At 34.3% G+C, this 19,111-nt stretch overlaps 1 protein-coding gene across 5 annotated transcripts in view; it reads right to left on the bottom strand.

Moving 5' to 3' along the window:
* The window catches only part of LOC110109480 (DNA polymerase zeta catalytic subunit), a 58,006-nt gene extending 39,176 nt beyond the window's left edge, over positions 1 to 18,830 (bottom strand). For 2 of the 5 annotated variants that reach the window (XM_020840561.2, XM_028701174.1), the window contains exons 1-10: positions 18,584 to 18,830; positions 18,380 to 18,462; positions 14,903 to 14,960; positions 13,455 to 13,504; positions 13,257 to 13,369; positions 9,863 to 9,905; positions 1,880 to 1,948; positions 503 to 619; positions 218 to 392; positions 34 to 125 (exon numbers count right to left, since the gene is read on the bottom strand). In XM_020840561.2, the coding sequence (XP_020696220.1) occupies positions 34 to 125; positions 218 to 392; positions 503 to 619; positions 1,880 to 1,948; positions 9,863 to 9,905; positions 13,257 to 13,369; positions 13,455 to 13,504; positions 14,903 to 14,960; positions 18,380 to 18,462; positions 18,584 to 18,692 (909 nt within the window). In that variant the 5' untranslated portion in view covers positions 18,693 to 18,830. Of the gene's footprint in view, positions 1 to 33; positions 126 to 217; positions 393 to 502; positions 620 to 1,879; positions 1,949 to 9,862; positions 9,906 to 13,256; positions 13,370 to 13,454; positions 13,505 to 14,902; positions 14,961 to 18,192; positions 18,301 to 18,379; positions 18,463 to 18,583 lie in introns of those variants that run through there. The other 3 variants (XM_020840564.2, XM_020840565.2, XM_020840566.2) reach the window with 3 other exon arrangements.
* Between the last annotated feature and the right edge of the window lie 281 nt (positions 18,831 to 19,111).

Here is a 19,111-nt window from a genome sequence, read left to right as displayed (position 1 = left end):
ATGAAGATGAAATCGGTTAAACAGATAACAGACCTCCCAAATAGGTACTAGTGATTGAACCATTCTAACATCAAAACTTGTCTGAGAAAGGGACGTGTAAATTTTAAAATTCTGATTGATGATGTCTGCAACCCAAAATAAATCAAAGACATAAACAGTGCAACAAAGATATACAAATGATTAAGCATTATTTGTTACTAGATGATTAAACACAAACCCTCAACACTTGTATCAACCTCTAGCTGACAGATGCTCTGACGTCTAATCAGGTCGATGCACTTGTTATCAATGCTATCAAGCGAGCCAGTAGAATCTGGCCAGACTGCAGAACTTGGTACCGTGGAAGGAAGCCATATTTTTGTTTTATCACTAGTGCTGCTACTCAGAGTTGGCTGGTGTTACAAATTTAAGAATCACAAGTTGAATTTTAGAAAAATGAAGTAAATAATGCCTCAAAATGTCATAATTGATTAAAAAAATCAAATGTGAAAGTATTCCTTACTGGCATATCAAAATTCTTGTTCCTTAAAGAAGCAGCATTACAGTAATATGTTAATGGAGAACGGAATTTGACCTTTGACGTGTGCAAATGGCTCATTCCATTTAAATTGTAGTCAACCTAACAGAAATATAATTTGACACTCAGCTTCATCAGAAAGAGCTATGCGGACAAAGCATGATAAGCATCTTATAAGCTCAAAAAAACGTAACACATGGTAAGAAAGGATTAGCCTAGCAAAGTTACATAATTTGAAGGCTACAGCGTATTTGTATGAACATAACTGATAGGTATCGAACAAGAAATCTATCTGTGGTGAAAGTGTCAAATAAGGGTGTCCCCATTGCCATGCAATCAGCCAGGCAAATATTCAAATCAGGGAGTTCAGCCACTGATTCCTCCCAAAAGACCTTGGATAAGGAGGCAATTTGAAGATAATATTCCAATAATTTGGCTACAAGTCTGATCACAATTCAATGACTCGCATATATGCATCAGCTCTGGGTTAGTTCTTCTGTAGGTCATATACAGTTAAGGAAAAATAATATTGCAAGTACACAACGTTTGAGACATAGAAACTTAAAATCAGCTCTGGTTTTAATAGGCATTTCATTGACCATCATAAACACGATACAACATTCATTATACAATGGGTGGTAGAAAATTGCAGTAAAAATACATTAGAATGGGCATTTAAACAGACAACAGTAAAAATTGGCTGGCCGACATGTTCATTCCGGATCTAGATTGGACCCATCTTAAGTACCAAAGAATCATGAAAGAAAAAAATCAAATGCGTGAGTGCAGGTAATGCATACATGCATATATGCTCTTGAATTACTAAGTGAAAGAAGTTAAATTGGTTTTTTTCCCTTTTCCGGATTGGATCATTGAATGAAAATGAATAGATAAGAGGGAAGTTAAAAATAAAATTTCAAGATGAAAAGAAAAGCTGAGAACCTTGATTAAATTTCTTTAAGTTTGGGATTTTCACTTGAGAGAATATTTCAGCCAATCAGTTTATACCATTGTATCCACAAATATAGTTGTATCTTCAATTTAAAGTCCAGAAAAAATGGTCAATAAAGAACCAAATATTCTAGCTGCAAAAAGAGAACTCTTTATTCGCTCTTCAAATAATACAGAAAGAATGACTATGCCTTACACATTGGTAAAAAATTGAAACCAAAAAATAACAAAAAAAAAAACAATATGAAAACTAGCCGATCAAGATAAATTAGTGTTTTATTAAGACTTTTTCAATTTCAGTAAAACTCTATTCATTTCAACCAAAGAAATAATTTTCAGTAACAAAATAACTTTTGCAAGCTAGTACAAGTCAAGACAATAATTGAGAGAAAATCAAAATGGCAATCTTACCAAGAACTGAAGGAGGTACGGTATATGAGATTCATAAGGCTGGAAAGATGTACCAAGAATAGAGCCATCCTATAAAAAGTAGAAAGGACGAAAACTTTAGGCTCTTTATCACAAACAGGTTCAGAAAACTACAGCATAAGTAGCACTGAGCCAAAACAGCATTATATGTTTGGCGATGATCACTGCACATCACCCGTTACAGATTGATAAAAATTAGTCAGTAGTACTCATCATTCATCATCATCATTGGCCGAATCCAAACTATTTGAGGCCAGCATAACCAGTCCTCTTCCATAGTGAGTATCACTACTATAGGAAAATTTTTTCCAAATATAAACAAATGGGTTTATAAATGCAGCCACTAGAACCAGCTTAATGTTGCAAATTAACACTGGAATTTGAACGCTCAAATTAAAACAAAATTGCAATGAAGTTCGCAAAAAGAATTCAGAATAGCATGTGAAGGAAATAAAAAACAAAAAGTTGGGTACTTAGAACATGACTGAACATAATCAGCTTTCTTTACTTAAAAATAAATCAAATGTATTATTTGTTTATATATTTGCATCCAACAGAGAGCATAAACTTTATGTCAAGTTTCTGAGCTCCACCAAAATTGTTACACCAATGTTCAGAACAGAATCAGCTCCCCAAAAACCACTAGAACACGATTTATTTCAAGGAAAGTTACAAAAGAATGTGATAGAAAATATATTAACTTCAAGATATCTTTAAACACAACCACAAATATCTGATAGAAGTACAGGCTTCCTCAAACCATGAAGCAGGAGAGATTTAATCCAAATGGTTGAGCTTTGTTAAGCAAATGAAACATAGAGAGAGTTAAAGCAAATCCAAATGAACCAAAAACAAAAGCCACTATCATCACACAGTTTTCTTCTTCACCCTCTATTATGGAGCAGGATAACTTCCCTTGTTATTGGGATTTCTCTGTTTTGCAGGAATATTTATATACAATTTTTTAGTTGCCTCGATTAGTGAATAAAGGAATTCCGAAGTGCTTGAAATTATAATGGGAGCCTATGGCATGTGCCAAAAAAAAAAAGTTAATTGGTTCTTGAATAGGAATTCCAGTTGAATGCACTATTACTTCTATATTCAGTAGTCAACTCCTTAATCAAGCAAGAGACTTGAAAGGTTAATCGCCATTCAAACACAAGGGTTTCTTTGGGTGAATTATTCCCATATTTTTCTTGTTCAAAATTTTGTTGTTGCTCTGAGAGCATGATAGTTTTCATAAAATTCAATACAATCTAGTTTTCAACAAGTGCATGGATTTCCAATCATTTGCCAAAAAAAAAATAATAATAATTTTGAATTTCGAGTCATTTTTTCTAATTAGCTCTAAGATTTTCTTATATATATATATATATATATACACACAAAATAAGTAGCAAATAATTTTTAAAATGTTAAGAGTTAATTACATGTAAATTTTCAGTGCAAGTGCATAATTTTCACATCCCTCGTTAGATCGACATTAGAAACCCATACCCTACGCTGTCCTTCATCTAACATGATATTGAATCTTTAGGTTGTATCATAATATTTTCTAGAGATATGATATAGTATCAGTTTTTGATGCGGACATCCAACCTCCATGCTTATCCGAGGAGCTGAAGATCGACGACCGAGATCACTTTGTTTTATTTTAGTTTATTAAGTGTATTTTGATTTAATTTTGCAATTTCCCTTTTTACCCTTTTGTATTATGTAAGCCCAAGGGGCTAATCTGTCTTTTAATTTCTTTTGAGGCCTATATATAGAGGCCCCTTCTCTTGTATTTGGTATGATGGATTATTAGTAAAAAAAAATTTGTGTTTTGCACTTGGGTTCTTTGGGAAGAACGTTAGTGAAATCCCTATGGGAGTCGGAGTTTCCACCAGCCGCAGGATTGGTCCGGGTTCGTGGCGTGAAGTCCCTTGGAGAAGGGCAGCGTAGTACCCGTCAGCCGCAGGATGTGTCCGGGCTCGCGGTTGTATCTTTGATATTTTGTTTATTTGTTTTTGTTCCTACTTATTGCTCTTCATCATTATCTTCATCTTCTTCCTCCTCCCCATCTTCGTTTGGCCGCCGAGTTCTCATCCCCACCCGAAATCCCCCATACCCGAACCCCTGCCGCCGGCTCCACCCCCATTAGCCGCCGGCCGAAACTTCTCCTCCCACCCTCTTTGGGATTTCCTAATTTGGTTGGGTTAATATGGGGATTAATTTGAATTTGAAATTATTCAAATTCAAATTTCAAATTCTTTCCTAATTTGGTTCCTCTATTTTAGGAAAGTTCTTAACTTACATCCATTTGAATTTTAAATTCAAATTGGATTTGATTAAATACTTCCTAATTCCTAATACCAAATTAAGAGACCATAATCTCCCCCCATTAATTGCTACTCCTAGCATTATTGCAGCCGGCCCCCTCCCTTGCCTACCTGCAGGTGAAGAGCATTCTAATCTAGAGCATGTGCAGGAAATCCCATTCAGTTTTCTATTCCTATTCACGGCTTGAATTCTCCTCTCCACCTCAGAAATTCCACTCAGATTTCTGAAAGAAAAGACAATAAAATCTGAAGCATTTCAGATTCCCTTAAGGATTCAATTCAGGTTTTCAGGAGGGCGCTTGGAGTTCGTTCTTGCCATTACTCCCCTCCCCGTTCTACATCAGTTAGAGTTTCTATGTGCTGCCCAAAGCTTTTCTGAGCAATATAGGTTGCTGTCCAGAACAGTTTTCTGCATTCCGGACAGATTCTACCTGCTGTCCTGAAGTTTCTACAAGACAAAACTGCTGTCCCTGCTGTCAAAGATGCTGTTTAAACCTCACTAATTGCTCTTCAAAACCATTAGGATTCAAAACCTCCTACCCGTTCTACATCAGTTTTGGTTAATAACACAATAAAATATGTAATTTAAAGTGCTGGGTTACGGGTTTAACTTGTGTCTATTTAAGGATTAGAACATTAAGGGCCCCTGATGTATAACAAATAGTCTTTAGAACTCCTTCCACATTAATTATCAGGCATACATTCCTTTAATTTTCAGCATGTTTAAAATTGAATCTTGAATTGTGTTAAGTGCAGTCTGTCCACATTATCATTTTAGGAAAGTGTTGAGTTAAGAGTCTACATAAAGCTAGTCAATTCGTATAGCAAAGCAGCTCTAATTGAATAATAATCGTGATTACTTTCTCCACTCCCTCTTTATCTCTATGTTTTTATCTTTTCTCTTCTCTCCTTCCTCTTCCTCAAATATTTCCTAAGATCATGAGGCCCATTGGTTGCAACATGGATCAGTTAATTAGAATTAACAAAATCCAAATATTAGAAGAATTTGTGAGATCTAGACTTAGGCCTCGTTTGGGACGGCTTTCTTACTTGATGTAGACAAAGGGGGGGTCAACACTAGTCCAAAATAAATCAAATTTTGGCTTCCCTTGAGTCTAGTAGTTCATCATATTTGAGCTAAACTTTTAGTTCATTTATGAGCTGAACTTTAGTTCATTTATTGAACTAAGGGTTAGCTCATTATGAGCTAACAATTTTAGTTCATATTTATCTTTATTTAAATGCACTTTTATTATAGTTTTTAATGTCTTAAAAGTTGTCTCTTGTATTTCCAAAATATGGCTTTTGAGAATTCAAGGTAGTTGTTTAGTCTTCCCATGTGTGGCTCCTTGAATTCCACCATGGGAAGTTGAATTTAGTGTATGCCTCTTGGGATCTCACGGCTGGCTCCTTCTTCCGTGCGGTTCCTTCGTTTCCCGCGGCTGTGGCTCTCGGTCCGTGCGGTTCTCCTCGTCTCCCGTGGCTGTCTCCTTGGTTCCTAGTTTGGGTGTAAACCGAGAGCTTGGGGGGGAGATTCCTATGCTTTTTAATGCTTAGTTTTATGTGTTAATTAAGTGTTTGTGTCCTTTTGTATTCCCCTTTCATACCTATAAATATGGGGGGTTATGTTATGTTTAAAGTTAAGTGAATGATAATTTGATTTTTGGAAAAAATCAGTTAACCTGCGGGTTGCTCGGAAATCCTGCGGGCTCTTTCCAACCTTCTTTTCTCATCCCCTCCGGAAATCCTGCGGGCTCTTTCCACCCTTTCTTCTCAGGCTTCTAATATCTTCGTCTCTCCGCAAGTGCCACTCCACCTGTATCCTTCTTCTCAAAGTGCAGCAACTTTAGGGTGTCTGTCGAGTTATTTGTAAGTCGTCGTTGTAATTTCTTTTGTTTATTTTTATTTGAAATGTAAGAGTTTGTTCTTCCCTATTGTTCGTCTCTTTTCTCGTCTCTAGTCAATTTCGTCTGTAGAAGTCCGTCGTGTCTTTTGTGATCAAGAGGTATAGGCTCCCTATATCTTTTGGTCGCATCAATTGGTATCAGAGCAAGTTAGGAAGTCCTAGGTTTGTGAGTTTGTCAAGTTTTGATTTTGTTTGTCAAGTTTGTCAAAGTTTAGTTGAAGTTGTCAAGTCAGAGTTTGTCGAGTTTGTTAAAGAGTTTATTAGTGAGTCTACGTTTAGGTTGAGTCTTTTGAGTCTTTCTGTGAGTCTTGTAATTTTGAGTCTTTTTTGAGTCTGTCAAAAAAATGAAAAAAGACAAAAAAAATGAAGAAAGCAAGGCAGAAGACTTTGATGAATCTATAGATAGATGGATCCCGACAAAATCAAAAAATCCACTGGAATATGAACTGTACAAGCTTCAAGTATGGATGCACATACGGAAAGAAAGGTACTTCAAGAAAAAGCAGCGCTTACAAGACAAATTCCTGAAAGAGCGAGACAAGATCATGCAGAAATATGAAGATCTGATCAGTGAAATGGAAGCGCCGTCTTCACCTCCTCGATACAAATCTAAAGCGAACTCATCGGGAGCTGAGTTTCACAAGAAGGGGAGTCTGATGTAGACAAAGGGGGGGTCAACACTAGTCCAAAATAAATCAAATTTTGGCTTCCCTTGAGTCTAGTAGTTCATCATATTTGAGCTAAACTTTTAGTTCATTTATGAGCTGAACTTTAGTTCATTTATTGAACTAAGGGTTAGCTCATTATGAGCTAACAATTTTAGTTCATATTTATCTTTATTTAAATGCACTTTTATTATAGTTTTTAATGTCTTAAAAGTTGTCTCTTGTATTTCCAAAATATGGCTTTTGAGAATTCAAGGTAGTTGTTTAGTCTTCCCATGTGTGGCTCCTTGAATTCCACCATGGGAAGTTGAATTTAGTGTATGCCTCTTGGGATCTCACGGCTGGCTCCTTCTTCCGTGCGGTTCCTTCGTTTCCCGCGGCTGTGGCTCTCGGTCCGTGCGGTTCTCCTCGTCTCCCGTGGCTGTCTCCTTGGTTCCTGGTTTGGGTGTAAACCGAGAGCTTGGGGGGAGATTCCTATGCTTTTTAATGCTTAGTTTTATGTGTTAATTAAGTGTTTGTGTCCTTTTGTATTCCCCTTTCATACCTATAAATATGGGGGGTTATGTTATGTTTAAAGTTAAGTGAATGATAATTTGATTTTTGGAAAAAATCAGTTAACCTGCGGGTTGCTCGGAAATCCTGCGGGCTCTTTCCAACCTTCTTTTCTCATCCCCTCCGGAAATCCTGCGGGCTCTTTCCACCCTTTCTTCTCAGGCTTCTAATATCTTCGTCTCTCCGCAAGTGCCACTCCACCTGTATCCTTCTTCTCAAAGTGCAGCAACTTTAGGGTGTCTGTCGAGTTATTTGTAAGTCGTCGTTGTAATTTCTTTTGTTTATTTTTATTTGAAATGTAAGAGTTTGTTCTTCCCATTTGTTCGTCTCTTTTCTCGTCTCTAGTCAATTTCGTCCGTAGAAGTCTGTCGTGTCTTTTGTGATCAAGAGGTATAGGCTCCCTATATCTTTTGGTCGCATCAATTGGTATCAGAGCAAGTTAGGAAGTCCTAGGTTTGTGAGTTTGTCAAGTTTTGATTTTGTTTGTCAAGTTTGTCAAAGTTTAGTTGAAGTTGTCAAGTCAGAGTTTGTCGAGTTTGTCAAAGAGTTTATTTGTGAGTCTACGTTTAGGTTGAGTCTTTTGAGTCTTTCTGTGAGTCTTGTAATTTTGAGTCTTTTTTGAGTCCGTCAAAAAAATGAAAAAAGACAAAATTTGAAGAAAGCAAGGCAGAAGACTTTGATGAATCTATAGATAGATGGATCCCGACAAAATCAAAAAATCCACTGGAATATGAACTGTACAAGCTTCAAGTATGGATGCACATACGAACAGAAAGGTACTTCAAGAAAAAGCAGCGCTTACAAGACAAATTCCTGAAAGAGCTAGACAAGATCATGCAGAAATATGAAGATCTGATCAGTGAAATGGAAGCGCCGTCTTCACCTCCTCGATACAAATCTAAAGCGAACTCATCGGGAGCTGAGTTTCACAAGAAGGGGAGTCTGATGTAGACAGGGGGGGGGGGGTCAACACTAGTCCAAAATAAATCAAATTTTAGGGTGTCTGTCGTGTTGTTTGTAAGTCGTCGTTGTAATTTCTTTTGTTTATTTTTATTTGAAATGTAAGAGTTTGTTCTTCCCTATTTTTCGTCCCTTTTCTCTTCTTTAGTCCTTTTCGTCATTAGAAGTCCGTCGTGTCTTTTTGTGGGCGAAGGGTATAGGCTCCCTATATCTTTTGTCCGCATCATTACTGCTTCTTAAAGCAGCTTTCTAATACAAAATTTTTAATTTTTGTACTATAAATCTACTTTAAGAAGTAATAAGAAAGCCGTCCCAAACGAAGCCTTAATTCTAGAACAAAAGAACGATGGTTCTCATCGAACTAATTCATTTCTAGTCATTTATTTATCAAAAATATCTTAATGGCATAATTATTAAGTTAATAAACAACTACTAATAATCATAAGTTATATGATAATGTTAAACTAGTATTAGGAAATTAATTACACTACTAACATTATTTTGGAGTAATTTGGCAACAAACATATGCCTAAAAAAATAATAAAACCTATAATTTGGTTAATTAACTTGTAAACAGGCTGTTCTTTAATTTAACTCGTGATTAATTGACATTTTGGTTATGAAAGAAACAGCCATATAGAGCAAAGTGATTGATAATTAGAATCACCGATTAACTAGTAATTAGCTAACGAGGCTTCTAAATAATAATCTGTAAGTAGAGCCTGAATAACTAACTAATTAACCTATTAATCAAGGTTAAAAGTTTAGTAATAAGGGCATCAATACAAGGTTAATAATACCACGTACTTAATAACAACGTTAATAAATACTCATTAATAGCATTAGTAATATTACTTTGTTGGGGTTAATTGATTAATGATGAGATTAATTTTTAAATATTACTTTATTTGATAGTTAGTCCCTAATTCAACTTCTCAAAGCACGTCTTAACTAGTAATTGAATTTTTATAATATTATTTTTACCAATAATCTCCATTTTTTCTCTCACTAATTTATAATCCCTTCAATTGGAGACCGACAGAAAGCTAAATGTTGATTAACGTGATTAACCACTAATTCAAAATAAGTAGAACATTATAATTTTCTCAACAAGGCAAAGCACTCCATGTTTCACTCGAATTCATTTGGCTTTGAAACTTAAAACCAGCCAAGTAGTTCCGAAAGCTCTAGCTACAATTTCAAAGATAAAATGCCCTTCGTAAATATTGTACATATACAAATCTAATATCGCTAGGATTGAAATTGCAGGTGTACTGCCAAAAAGGGTTCAATTGACATACATTTATCATGTATTCTACGCTGCAAGAAATGTCAATGTCATTATCATCAATTTTGAATTCATTAAATAGATTTCAGCATAAGTTACAAGTTTGGGTGTGAAATTAACTTATGAAAGTTCTAAGAAATGCCTACTTCAAAAATTGATATTCAAGCTTTGGTTCAATCATATAATTAAAGATGATAGCAAAAAAGCAAACAATTACATGATAAAATGCTTAAACATCATGGCCAACATGTAGATGAGGACGCATTTACATACCAGAAGAAGGCTAGCTGCTCGAGAAATATCATGAGGATAATATCTTTAATTATCATTAAGGCCACATAAGCTGAACTTATGTATTGAGGATAAAATCTTTATTTACAGCTAAGTAAACCGGCTATGAACTTTCATAAACCCCAAAATGTGAGCAAGCAGTAACAAAAATAAATTTATATCAGAAGGCACATGGATACTTATTTGACATTTTAAAGATAAACACTAAGACAATATCATTTATATTACTTACAAACAAGTTATTCCAATTTAGATAACTTTGTATGTGCGCTATTCGAAGATAATAAATTTGAAAAGTGAGGCATCAATAAAGTGAATAAAATAAAAAAATAATAGGAACTTCTGGAAGAGAAAGTTCTTAAAATTAGTAGAATTAGGATTAGGCACATACATATAATTTTAGAAAATGTGAAATTAATTATATAAATCAATATTGTTAGAAGACCAAGAATAAGAGGCTTGTGGCTCGGATCCACCATACAAAAATAATGAAAATCAATGAAAAATAACTTCTAGAGTTGAAGCTGCAAAATTAAGATGAAAAAATTCCTCAAAGAGTACTATGTTATAAGAGAATATCATATATAATTAAAAGTCAAATTCACAAACTACAATAAAATCAGTTAAGCCACATGTACTTAAGTATTGGGCAATTTAGAAGCCGCTAAAAGCCAATTTGAATGCACAAACATGAAAATTTTAAGAGCGTCTGCAGTCAATGAGAAAGAATAGAGAATAAATAACTGTACTAGAGAATTCTTTAGTGTAGCCCTGATCAAAGATACAGTAGAAGAAAGATTTAAATGGCTTGGTCATATACACTGGTGGTAGAAGATTATACCAATAAGATGAGCATGGAACTAATGTGAGCAAATTTGGGATGAAAAAAGTAAGACAAAAAGTAAAATGACTAGAATCTGTGAAAGATATAGCCTTTGGCCCGTGTAGTTTTAAACATGTTTTACATATTTTATTTCCTTTTGTAGTTCTCTTAATGTTTTTAGGCGGTTATTAAAAGTCTTGAGTGTATAATAGAGGCCCTAATCCTACATTAAGGGGGTCATGTCGTGACAAATTAAAATATGTTGGTTTACTAAACTCCCAATTGCAACTTCTACTCTCCTTCATTTATCTCTTAGCTCTTTTGATTTGAGAACTTCTTTTCTCCTTTTTCTTCTTAATATCTCTTTATCTATGTCTCTAAATCTCCTTTCTCCTCTATAAAAAGTGATATTCAGATATTCAATTCCTTGCCTTAGGCCTTCCTCAAATCTTTGAGATATAAACACCAATCATCAATACTATGAATGTTCTAATATAAATGGGAGAAATTAAATTCAAATGACATAGAAGAAATTCAACTGGACTTGACCCTTTGTAAGAAAACAGGCAGGGTCGAAAATATGTATGTATGTATATTAAAAAGCTCAAGTAATAACATACTGCTTCATGTTTAGAGTGACCATAAATCTACTATAAACACCCTTTTGTCATGATTAGTAAATTTAAATCTGATCAAATATCATAAAAAGCTAACGTCATATCAAAGTATATACATATGATCACATTAAAAAATCGGACCAGTAAGAATATGGTATGTACGCTACTGACCAATTGATTAGCCTGATTGTGATGACGCCACTAAATTACAATTATGCCATAATCATGAATCCTTCCAAATAGCTAAGTTTGTGAATTATAATATGCGCTTGATAGGGCATGAAGTCCTTTGTTAGCCAAATTTGGCTTAAAAATGATCATCATTAGCCAAGTTTGACTTAAAGTTGGCCACTTCAACAAACTTTCAAGTTTCACCTCAGATCTACGAGATCTTCCAGAATCACATAACCTATAGTTTTTTATAAAGATCATCCAAATCCCTATTGACTAAGTAAATCATTCAACCTAGTCAAACAAAACCATAGGATCATGATCGAATTTGTCACCGTTCCTCTACCATCCACTTACCAAAATTGGTACATCTTTCTTTCCTCTAATCCTATTTGTTGTTATTAAAATAAAGCATCTTAAAACCTACTGCCCTGTCTTAATCAAAAATCCTCTCATGATCGCCAGGGATGATTAATAATAAGGGTTTTAAGTATAGAAAACCTCAAATAGGATTATAAAATCCTTGTTAAGGGAAATTCTTTGGGTAATGTCTTGTATAATATCCAATTTGCCTATTAAAAATCAGCCCAAATACCAACTCCAATATATGTCAACAAAGCCGAGTTGGAATTTTGCAAACCCAAATACCTATATCTTTGCTTTCCCGTTCTCTATATTACTACTTGATTATACTTTTGGTATGCCAATGGCTGCTAGAACCAAATAATTTAATACCAAAGTAATGTTATATGGCACCCAAGAATAATGGTTAGGCAATCACCTATTCTCCAAGAGCAAAACTAATCAACAGATTATGTCAATCCAGTCGAAGAAATTAGGAAAAAGTATACAAAATATGCACAATTATCAGGCACATTCAACAATAACAGTGAAATGTAAGGATACGTTCACAAGGCCAATGTGTAAGTGAAATGAGTCAGATATGGGAGAAGCTACTTAATTGTTTGATATTATTTACATGTTGTATAAAGCGGTGAACAAACATGCATGAGGCCCACACCAATAAAGAGAATCATAGATCTAGGTGGCCTACACCCACCCTATAGAGATATTTCAAAGATTCAAACACCATGATCTGTAGGTTAAAATGAAAAGAACTTAAACATGGCTCTAGGCCAAGCCTTAATTTTTAGATGGGAGTCATTATCATGATCCCAATCTCAAATCAGAAGCTCCTTCAAATAATTACATATGTTTATATGAGCTTTATTTTCATTCACTCAAGCTAATATCCACCATTTCACAATTCAAATAATAGACTTTCTCGTTGACAACTGTGATGATAACATATTACTTTTCTAATGCAATGAAATTTTAACTCTTTTTCTGTTACAGGCTGGATGTTATTTAATAGGCTAAGAATTGTACTATTATTTTACTACGTCTGCACAAATAATGAGCAATGAAGTAGTAGTTTATGAGGCATGGAATTTTACTTGTATCCCACTCATGTAGAGATGAATGGCAATAGAAATTAATTGAAATTCCACATTTCAAAATCGTTGAATCACTTGTTCTCTCTATAAGCTACAGAATTAGTATTTCCTACTTTTCAAAGATGAATGGCAGTAATGTCAGTTATTTACTAAGAAATTGAAACTAACATCCACGTTGTAGCATTAAGCATATATGCAACTACCATTTCAAAGCTAACAAACCCTAAAAACATGAAAACGACATAACTTTAAAACATCACGAAAGAAAAGGTTGACAGAAACGAATAAATAAAAGGCCAAATGGATACATAAAGATCTTCACAAACAGCTCCTCTGATGAATGATACCCATATAATTTCTTTGCTCGAACAAGGCTGCAACCATGCACATGTTGCCTCTTTGATGAAGAAATGCTCTTATTCTAAAATTTTATATTGTAAGACAAAATGTTGTAGAATGCCAAATAGAAAAGGTTGCACAAATAAACAAGAAAGTATCTACCATACCCTTAAGGCTTTCTCCATAGCACCTGATAGAGTATGAATAAATGCTTGGCCTGCATAAATGAGGCATCAAAATAAGTACCCAGTAGGTACAAGTACATCATGTATTCATCAGTTAAGGTTCAAAATAGATAACACGAGACTGCTGAAAACAGTAGCATCAATGAGAGAAAGTAGTATACTAAATTCCTCTGTAATATAAAAAGTTAAAGCACAAACGAACAGAATTATGGCAGCCCAGTTTAATAGAAGTGCAACTAGCACCAACCAAAATGCACAAAATAAACAAAATAGGAGTCAATCTTCTTATTGAGAGCAATGTTACTATGTCTAGAGCTAGCTAGTTGTCCAGGTGACATGCATATATTATTGGATTTATCATAGACAACTACAGAGGGAGAACACTAGAAATGACCTCTTCCATGAAAGGACTAAAGGCCAAAACATATGGCACAAGCATTCACTTTATTCGTGCTGGCAGTGGGAAGTTCACAAACTATAATCTATTCCTCGAAGACAGAAAACCAATGAAGCTGCAACCGAAGCCATTCATGGGGACAGCTAAAACATCAGGTGGAGAATTGGCTAGTGTAAATGATGAAAACATTCTTGGGTATGGACTACCCTGCCTAATAAAAGACAACTACAGTCACGAGGATCAACAGGCCAACGAAATCTTGTGGCAGGATATTAAGAAGACATTTCCTTCCAAGTTTATTTCAACAATGGCACAATATCAAATGCATATTTCAACTTGATATTGTTTCCTATTTTTAGGAGTCTTAATTAGAAAGAGACATAATAGAAATGTAATTAGTGGGCTAGACAACCGAGAAGATAAGAGAGTCCTGAATGATATGCATTACAGAATGATCACAAGAATTACCATGACCCAAAACATAAGGACGTCTACTTTGACAAAAGAGATCGAGTCTTCCTAGTGCCAGCCCCCCTGAATTTTAAATATATAATAACTTTAAGAAGCTAATCTATTCAATAGGTTTGATATGAGAAGCATCTTAGCTGCTATTTGGACATATGCACAGCACAACAATTTAAAACGTGAAATCATTAAAAAATTACCTCCCATAGTTAACTAACTATGACATGAAGTAACACAAAAGAGTGATATTAAAAATAGAATGAAACAATACACTTAATTATGTCACCAAAACATATTGCTAATAACTTGTTTTTTAAACTCTCACTAGCAATGCAGAGGAATGCAACTAGTTTAAATGAAATTATAGCTATTGCAAGAAAATGACCAAACCCTATTGCAGTTGAAGCTTAAAGCTGCTGGAAAATATACTACTAATACAAAAACAAATTAATGGAGCAACCTGTGCTTTGAATACAAGCAATAACCCTAAATAGAACACAGATGAAGATAATTATAATGTTTATAAATAGGGATGATTTACATAATTGGCTTCATATAGATTTAGTACCTTCTTCAGAACTTTGCAACAGGTGTTTAGGAAAAGGTACGTAGAAGTATGGTAACGCCTACAATATCAAATACAAAAAATGAGTTGTAGATCATAAAAGTGTTGGAAATAATACTATTATTAATTCAAATTTATCAATATTCTTTTTGCCTGCTGAGATTTTTAGGCGATCTAAGAAAAGCAAGAGGCATGCAACACTTGCAAGCATGAATTCTTATATTTAGTGAGATTTAATGCTTCAATTATCGTTAATTTATCAATTGAAGCTAACATTTCTTTGAGCTACAAGCTAGCTAAATACTAGCTTTAAGCTTTGTACATGTTCATATAAATGTATATATATATATATATATATAGAGAGAGAGAGAGAGAGAGAGAGAGAGAGACCGTGATCATTTTAGAATAATAGAATCCATTTTTCTTACACATCTTACACCATCCATCAACATATTTGAACAATCAATTCTAGCGCCATTACTCCACTTTCTTAAATGTGCATTAGCTCACTTTCAAAAACATATTTTGTTGGTCTTATTTCATGGTCTTATGGATATACACAAAGGCTATCATCCATAATAATTTCGATTAATTTTGGTTTTCTTAGCAAGACACCTCGAAAGGAAGTATGAGCATGGAAATCATGCTAGAGCTAACATTATTCCATAATGACAAGTCAACAACAAATAAACATAAAAAAACAGACTTGCCAAATATTTTGTGCTGCATTTAAAATGTTATTAGTGGATATTTACTTGTACAACATTGTTGTTGTTTTGTATTTAAGTTCAGTAAATTGGTTATCACAAATAAAGGTTTTTTATTGGCCTGAGATATTAATGTGATACATAAATTAAATTTGATTTTCATTGGCAATGAAATTGTTTCTACTTTATATATATATGATTGACTTTAATTGTATTAAGCATGACATATTAGGTCATGTAAATTATCAAAGTATTAAAAGGACAATGCATCTAGATTTGATACCACACAGTAATATTGATATGAAAAAATGTGAGATTTACACTCAACAAAAACAAACTAGAAAACCAACCAAGTCTTTTTTTTTTTTTTTTTTAACCAACCAAGTCTATCATGCATGGGAAAGATAATATTAGGTCTCATACATAGTGACATGCGTGACATGAATAGAATTTAACTCGACGTGATATAAAATATTTCATAACTTTCATTAGTTATCTCTATCGATTTTTTTTTTTTTTTTGCTACATTTACTTTATTAAAAAATGAAGCATTTTTCATGTTTAAAATGTAAAATTTAGAAGATGAAAATAAACTAAATAAAAATGGAAAATATAAAGATTCGATAGAGGAAGAGAATTTATAGCACATAAATTAAATAGTTATTGTGTATCTAATGGCACAACTCAGGAAATCACTCCACCATACTCACCACAATCTAATGATGTAGCCAAAAGAAAGAATAGAGCTCTACTAGATGTGATGAATTCAATGCTTACTACTTCAATATTATGTAATAAATTATGGGGTGAGGCTCTGCCAACATCTTGTATATTTTAAGTAGAATGCTCTATAAGAAGCCTTTTGAGGTTTGTAAAATAGAAAATTGAATTTAATTTATTTTAGATTGTGGGTTATTTTGCTAAAACTATTATCCCAAAAACAAAAAAAAAAAAGCAAAGAAAATTAGGTCCAGGAACTATTGAATGTTTATTCATAGGATATTCTATTAATAGCCCAACATATAAATTTCTTATGATGAATTCTACAAAAAGTGAAACTGCTAACGCATATGAAACCAAGGTAGAGGTGCAAGGCTCATAATGCACCCCCCTAAGTAAAGTTTAAAGCTTGCCTCATATCATTTGTGTATTGAATAGTTAAAATGGACTAGGTCAAAATTACAATTATCATGGTTTAAGCATTTACAAAAACAAGATACACTAAATTACATTTGAACTCTAAATGCATCTTCATCACATAGATGATAAGAGTTGCTCAAGAAAAGAGGGATTATGTTATGATGATCTGATTGCCCCAACTTTTGGGTTTTTCACTCTTGTTTTTAAAGGCACAAGTTAGAAGCACTATGACTGTAGAATATGCACTCAACATCAGAGCCCTGCATTGGGTACCCATACCCACACCCACCCACATACCCACCCATACTCAATGGGCATGGGTGGGTATGGGTACTCTCATGGCCTCGTGGGTGGGTACTCAACATCGGGGGCAAACCGATTTGCATTACTAATCATATGCAGTATATTACAGTAATCCTTATTACGCAGTGCGCAACACTGAACTGCGTCGCGACCACGATAAATTTTGATATGTGGCTTGAAAGTTTGCAGTCAGAGAAAAAGGTAAAAAACCTCAAGGTCATTAATCCGTGGCAAACTGCATTCAAGAAGGGTGAAAAGTGGGTGGGTGTGGGTGGGTATGACATCCCGAAAGTCGCCATAAGTGGGCGTGGGTGGGCAAAGCTCGCCAGCGCAGAACGTGGGTACCCAACCAAGACCCCATGTAGGGCTCTGCTAAACATCCAAAAAAATAAGGAATGAAGTTTACCATTTTGAAAATTCATTTTATATTTTACTCTTGTATTTGAGTTTCAAATCTTATATAGACATTAATTTTTAAAATTTTAAATTACGGAAAGGAATTTTGAAATGAATATTATTATTAATTCCAATTTTTTTATCAAAATCATGTTGTCCAATGAGCATTAGCTCCAGGAAATGAAAGAATCATGCAATAGTTGCATGCATGAATTCTTATATTTAATTAGCACTGATTGTTTTAATAGTTGTCTCTTTATTGAATTATTTCTCGGCATTGGATCAAAGTGCCTTAATCCTTGGTGTGCACAACCCGATCGAATTAGTTAGCTAAGCAAGTTTTATCTAAAGGACGGTAATATAGTATGTCAATCCAGAACATGTGGGGTTCGACTATCTAAAAGAAAATGTGTGACATAATGCCTCCCACTAAGGTCACCTCTAACAACTGAACTTGATGTGATTATTATTAATTTAATTGTTTTTACCAAACAAATACCATTTCATTGCAAAATTAGAATAATTTCCTCTTGTTATGTTCAATCAAGTATTTTTCAGAAATAGATGACAAAAAACTTTTCACAATTAATAAGGTATAAGAAATGACAACTCGTAGTGAAACCGTTCATGTTCTTACATATTCCATAGAAATTTTCAAAGCAGTAGAACTTAAATCTAATTTCAAATACAAAATTTAACATATACGGTGCAGGTTTTTCACCCATCGCAATGCTAATGAGCTCTTACTTTTTCTACGGTAAATACATTTCAAATCCATGCCCAATGTTGCAATTTGTTGTTTCTACATGAAAACGGCAGACTGAACAACTGCAAGCCGCTTCATTTCTACAATAACTGACCAAATTTCACGGATAAACACTCTCTACAGCTACATGAAATGTATTAGATGAAAACTAAAAGATATGAAAAGAACCCCATGAACGTGCAGGCAAGTCTTCTGTCCAGCCGGCGTAGCTCCGTATATCCTTATAACGGGAACCTCCTCCACCTTGGTCCCTGAAAATTAACATGAAATAGCGACGGATTAGGAAACTTTTTGTGATATAGATAAATCAAAATAAACCTTGGCGAGAACAGCAAGAGAAGTGGAGGGGAAGGATGATGAGCCGCAACCGACCTAGAAAGGAACTGCTGCAGGAGTCTAGGTCTGGGATCGGAGACGACATGTAGTAATCGAGAGAGACTATACGAACGCTAAAGACGTCGGAATCATTCTGCGAAGCCATGTCCGGAGGGCAACGGCGAGGCGAGGAGAGTACTGCAATTGAGATAAATGAGCGGATGGTTGCTCGGCTCTGACAAGGCGGGTTGCGTGGGCGGGGATGGACTGTAAGTTAGTCTGCCTGAGTCACGAGTTGGCTAGGGCTTAGCGCCATAAATACATAAATTATTTAAATTACATAAATGACTTTTAAGTTGAACTCAATCAACTATCGGATCAAAATTAAGGTTCCTTTGAAGCAATAAGTTGATTTCAACTTGACTTATGAGTTCGCCCGTGGACTTTTAAAAAAATATTAATCTAAAATTTATTTAAAATGTATTAGGATTTAAATTTTTAAATATCAAATTATTTGATATAATTAAAAATTCTATCTTACTTTCTTATATAAAATTATTCTTTATTATTTTTCTTATAATTTCT

This window comes from Dendrobium catenatum, unplaced genomic scaffold (assembly GCF_001605985.2).
Source record: "Dendrobium catenatum unplaced genomic scaffold, ASM160598v2 fragScaff_scaffold_1644, whole genome shotgun sequence".
Lineage (NCBI taxonomy): Eukaryota > Viridiplantae > Streptophyta > Magnoliopsida > Asparagales > Orchidaceae > Dendrobium > Dendrobium catenatum.
This window is presented reverse-complemented; position numbering and strand designations above follow the sequence as displayed.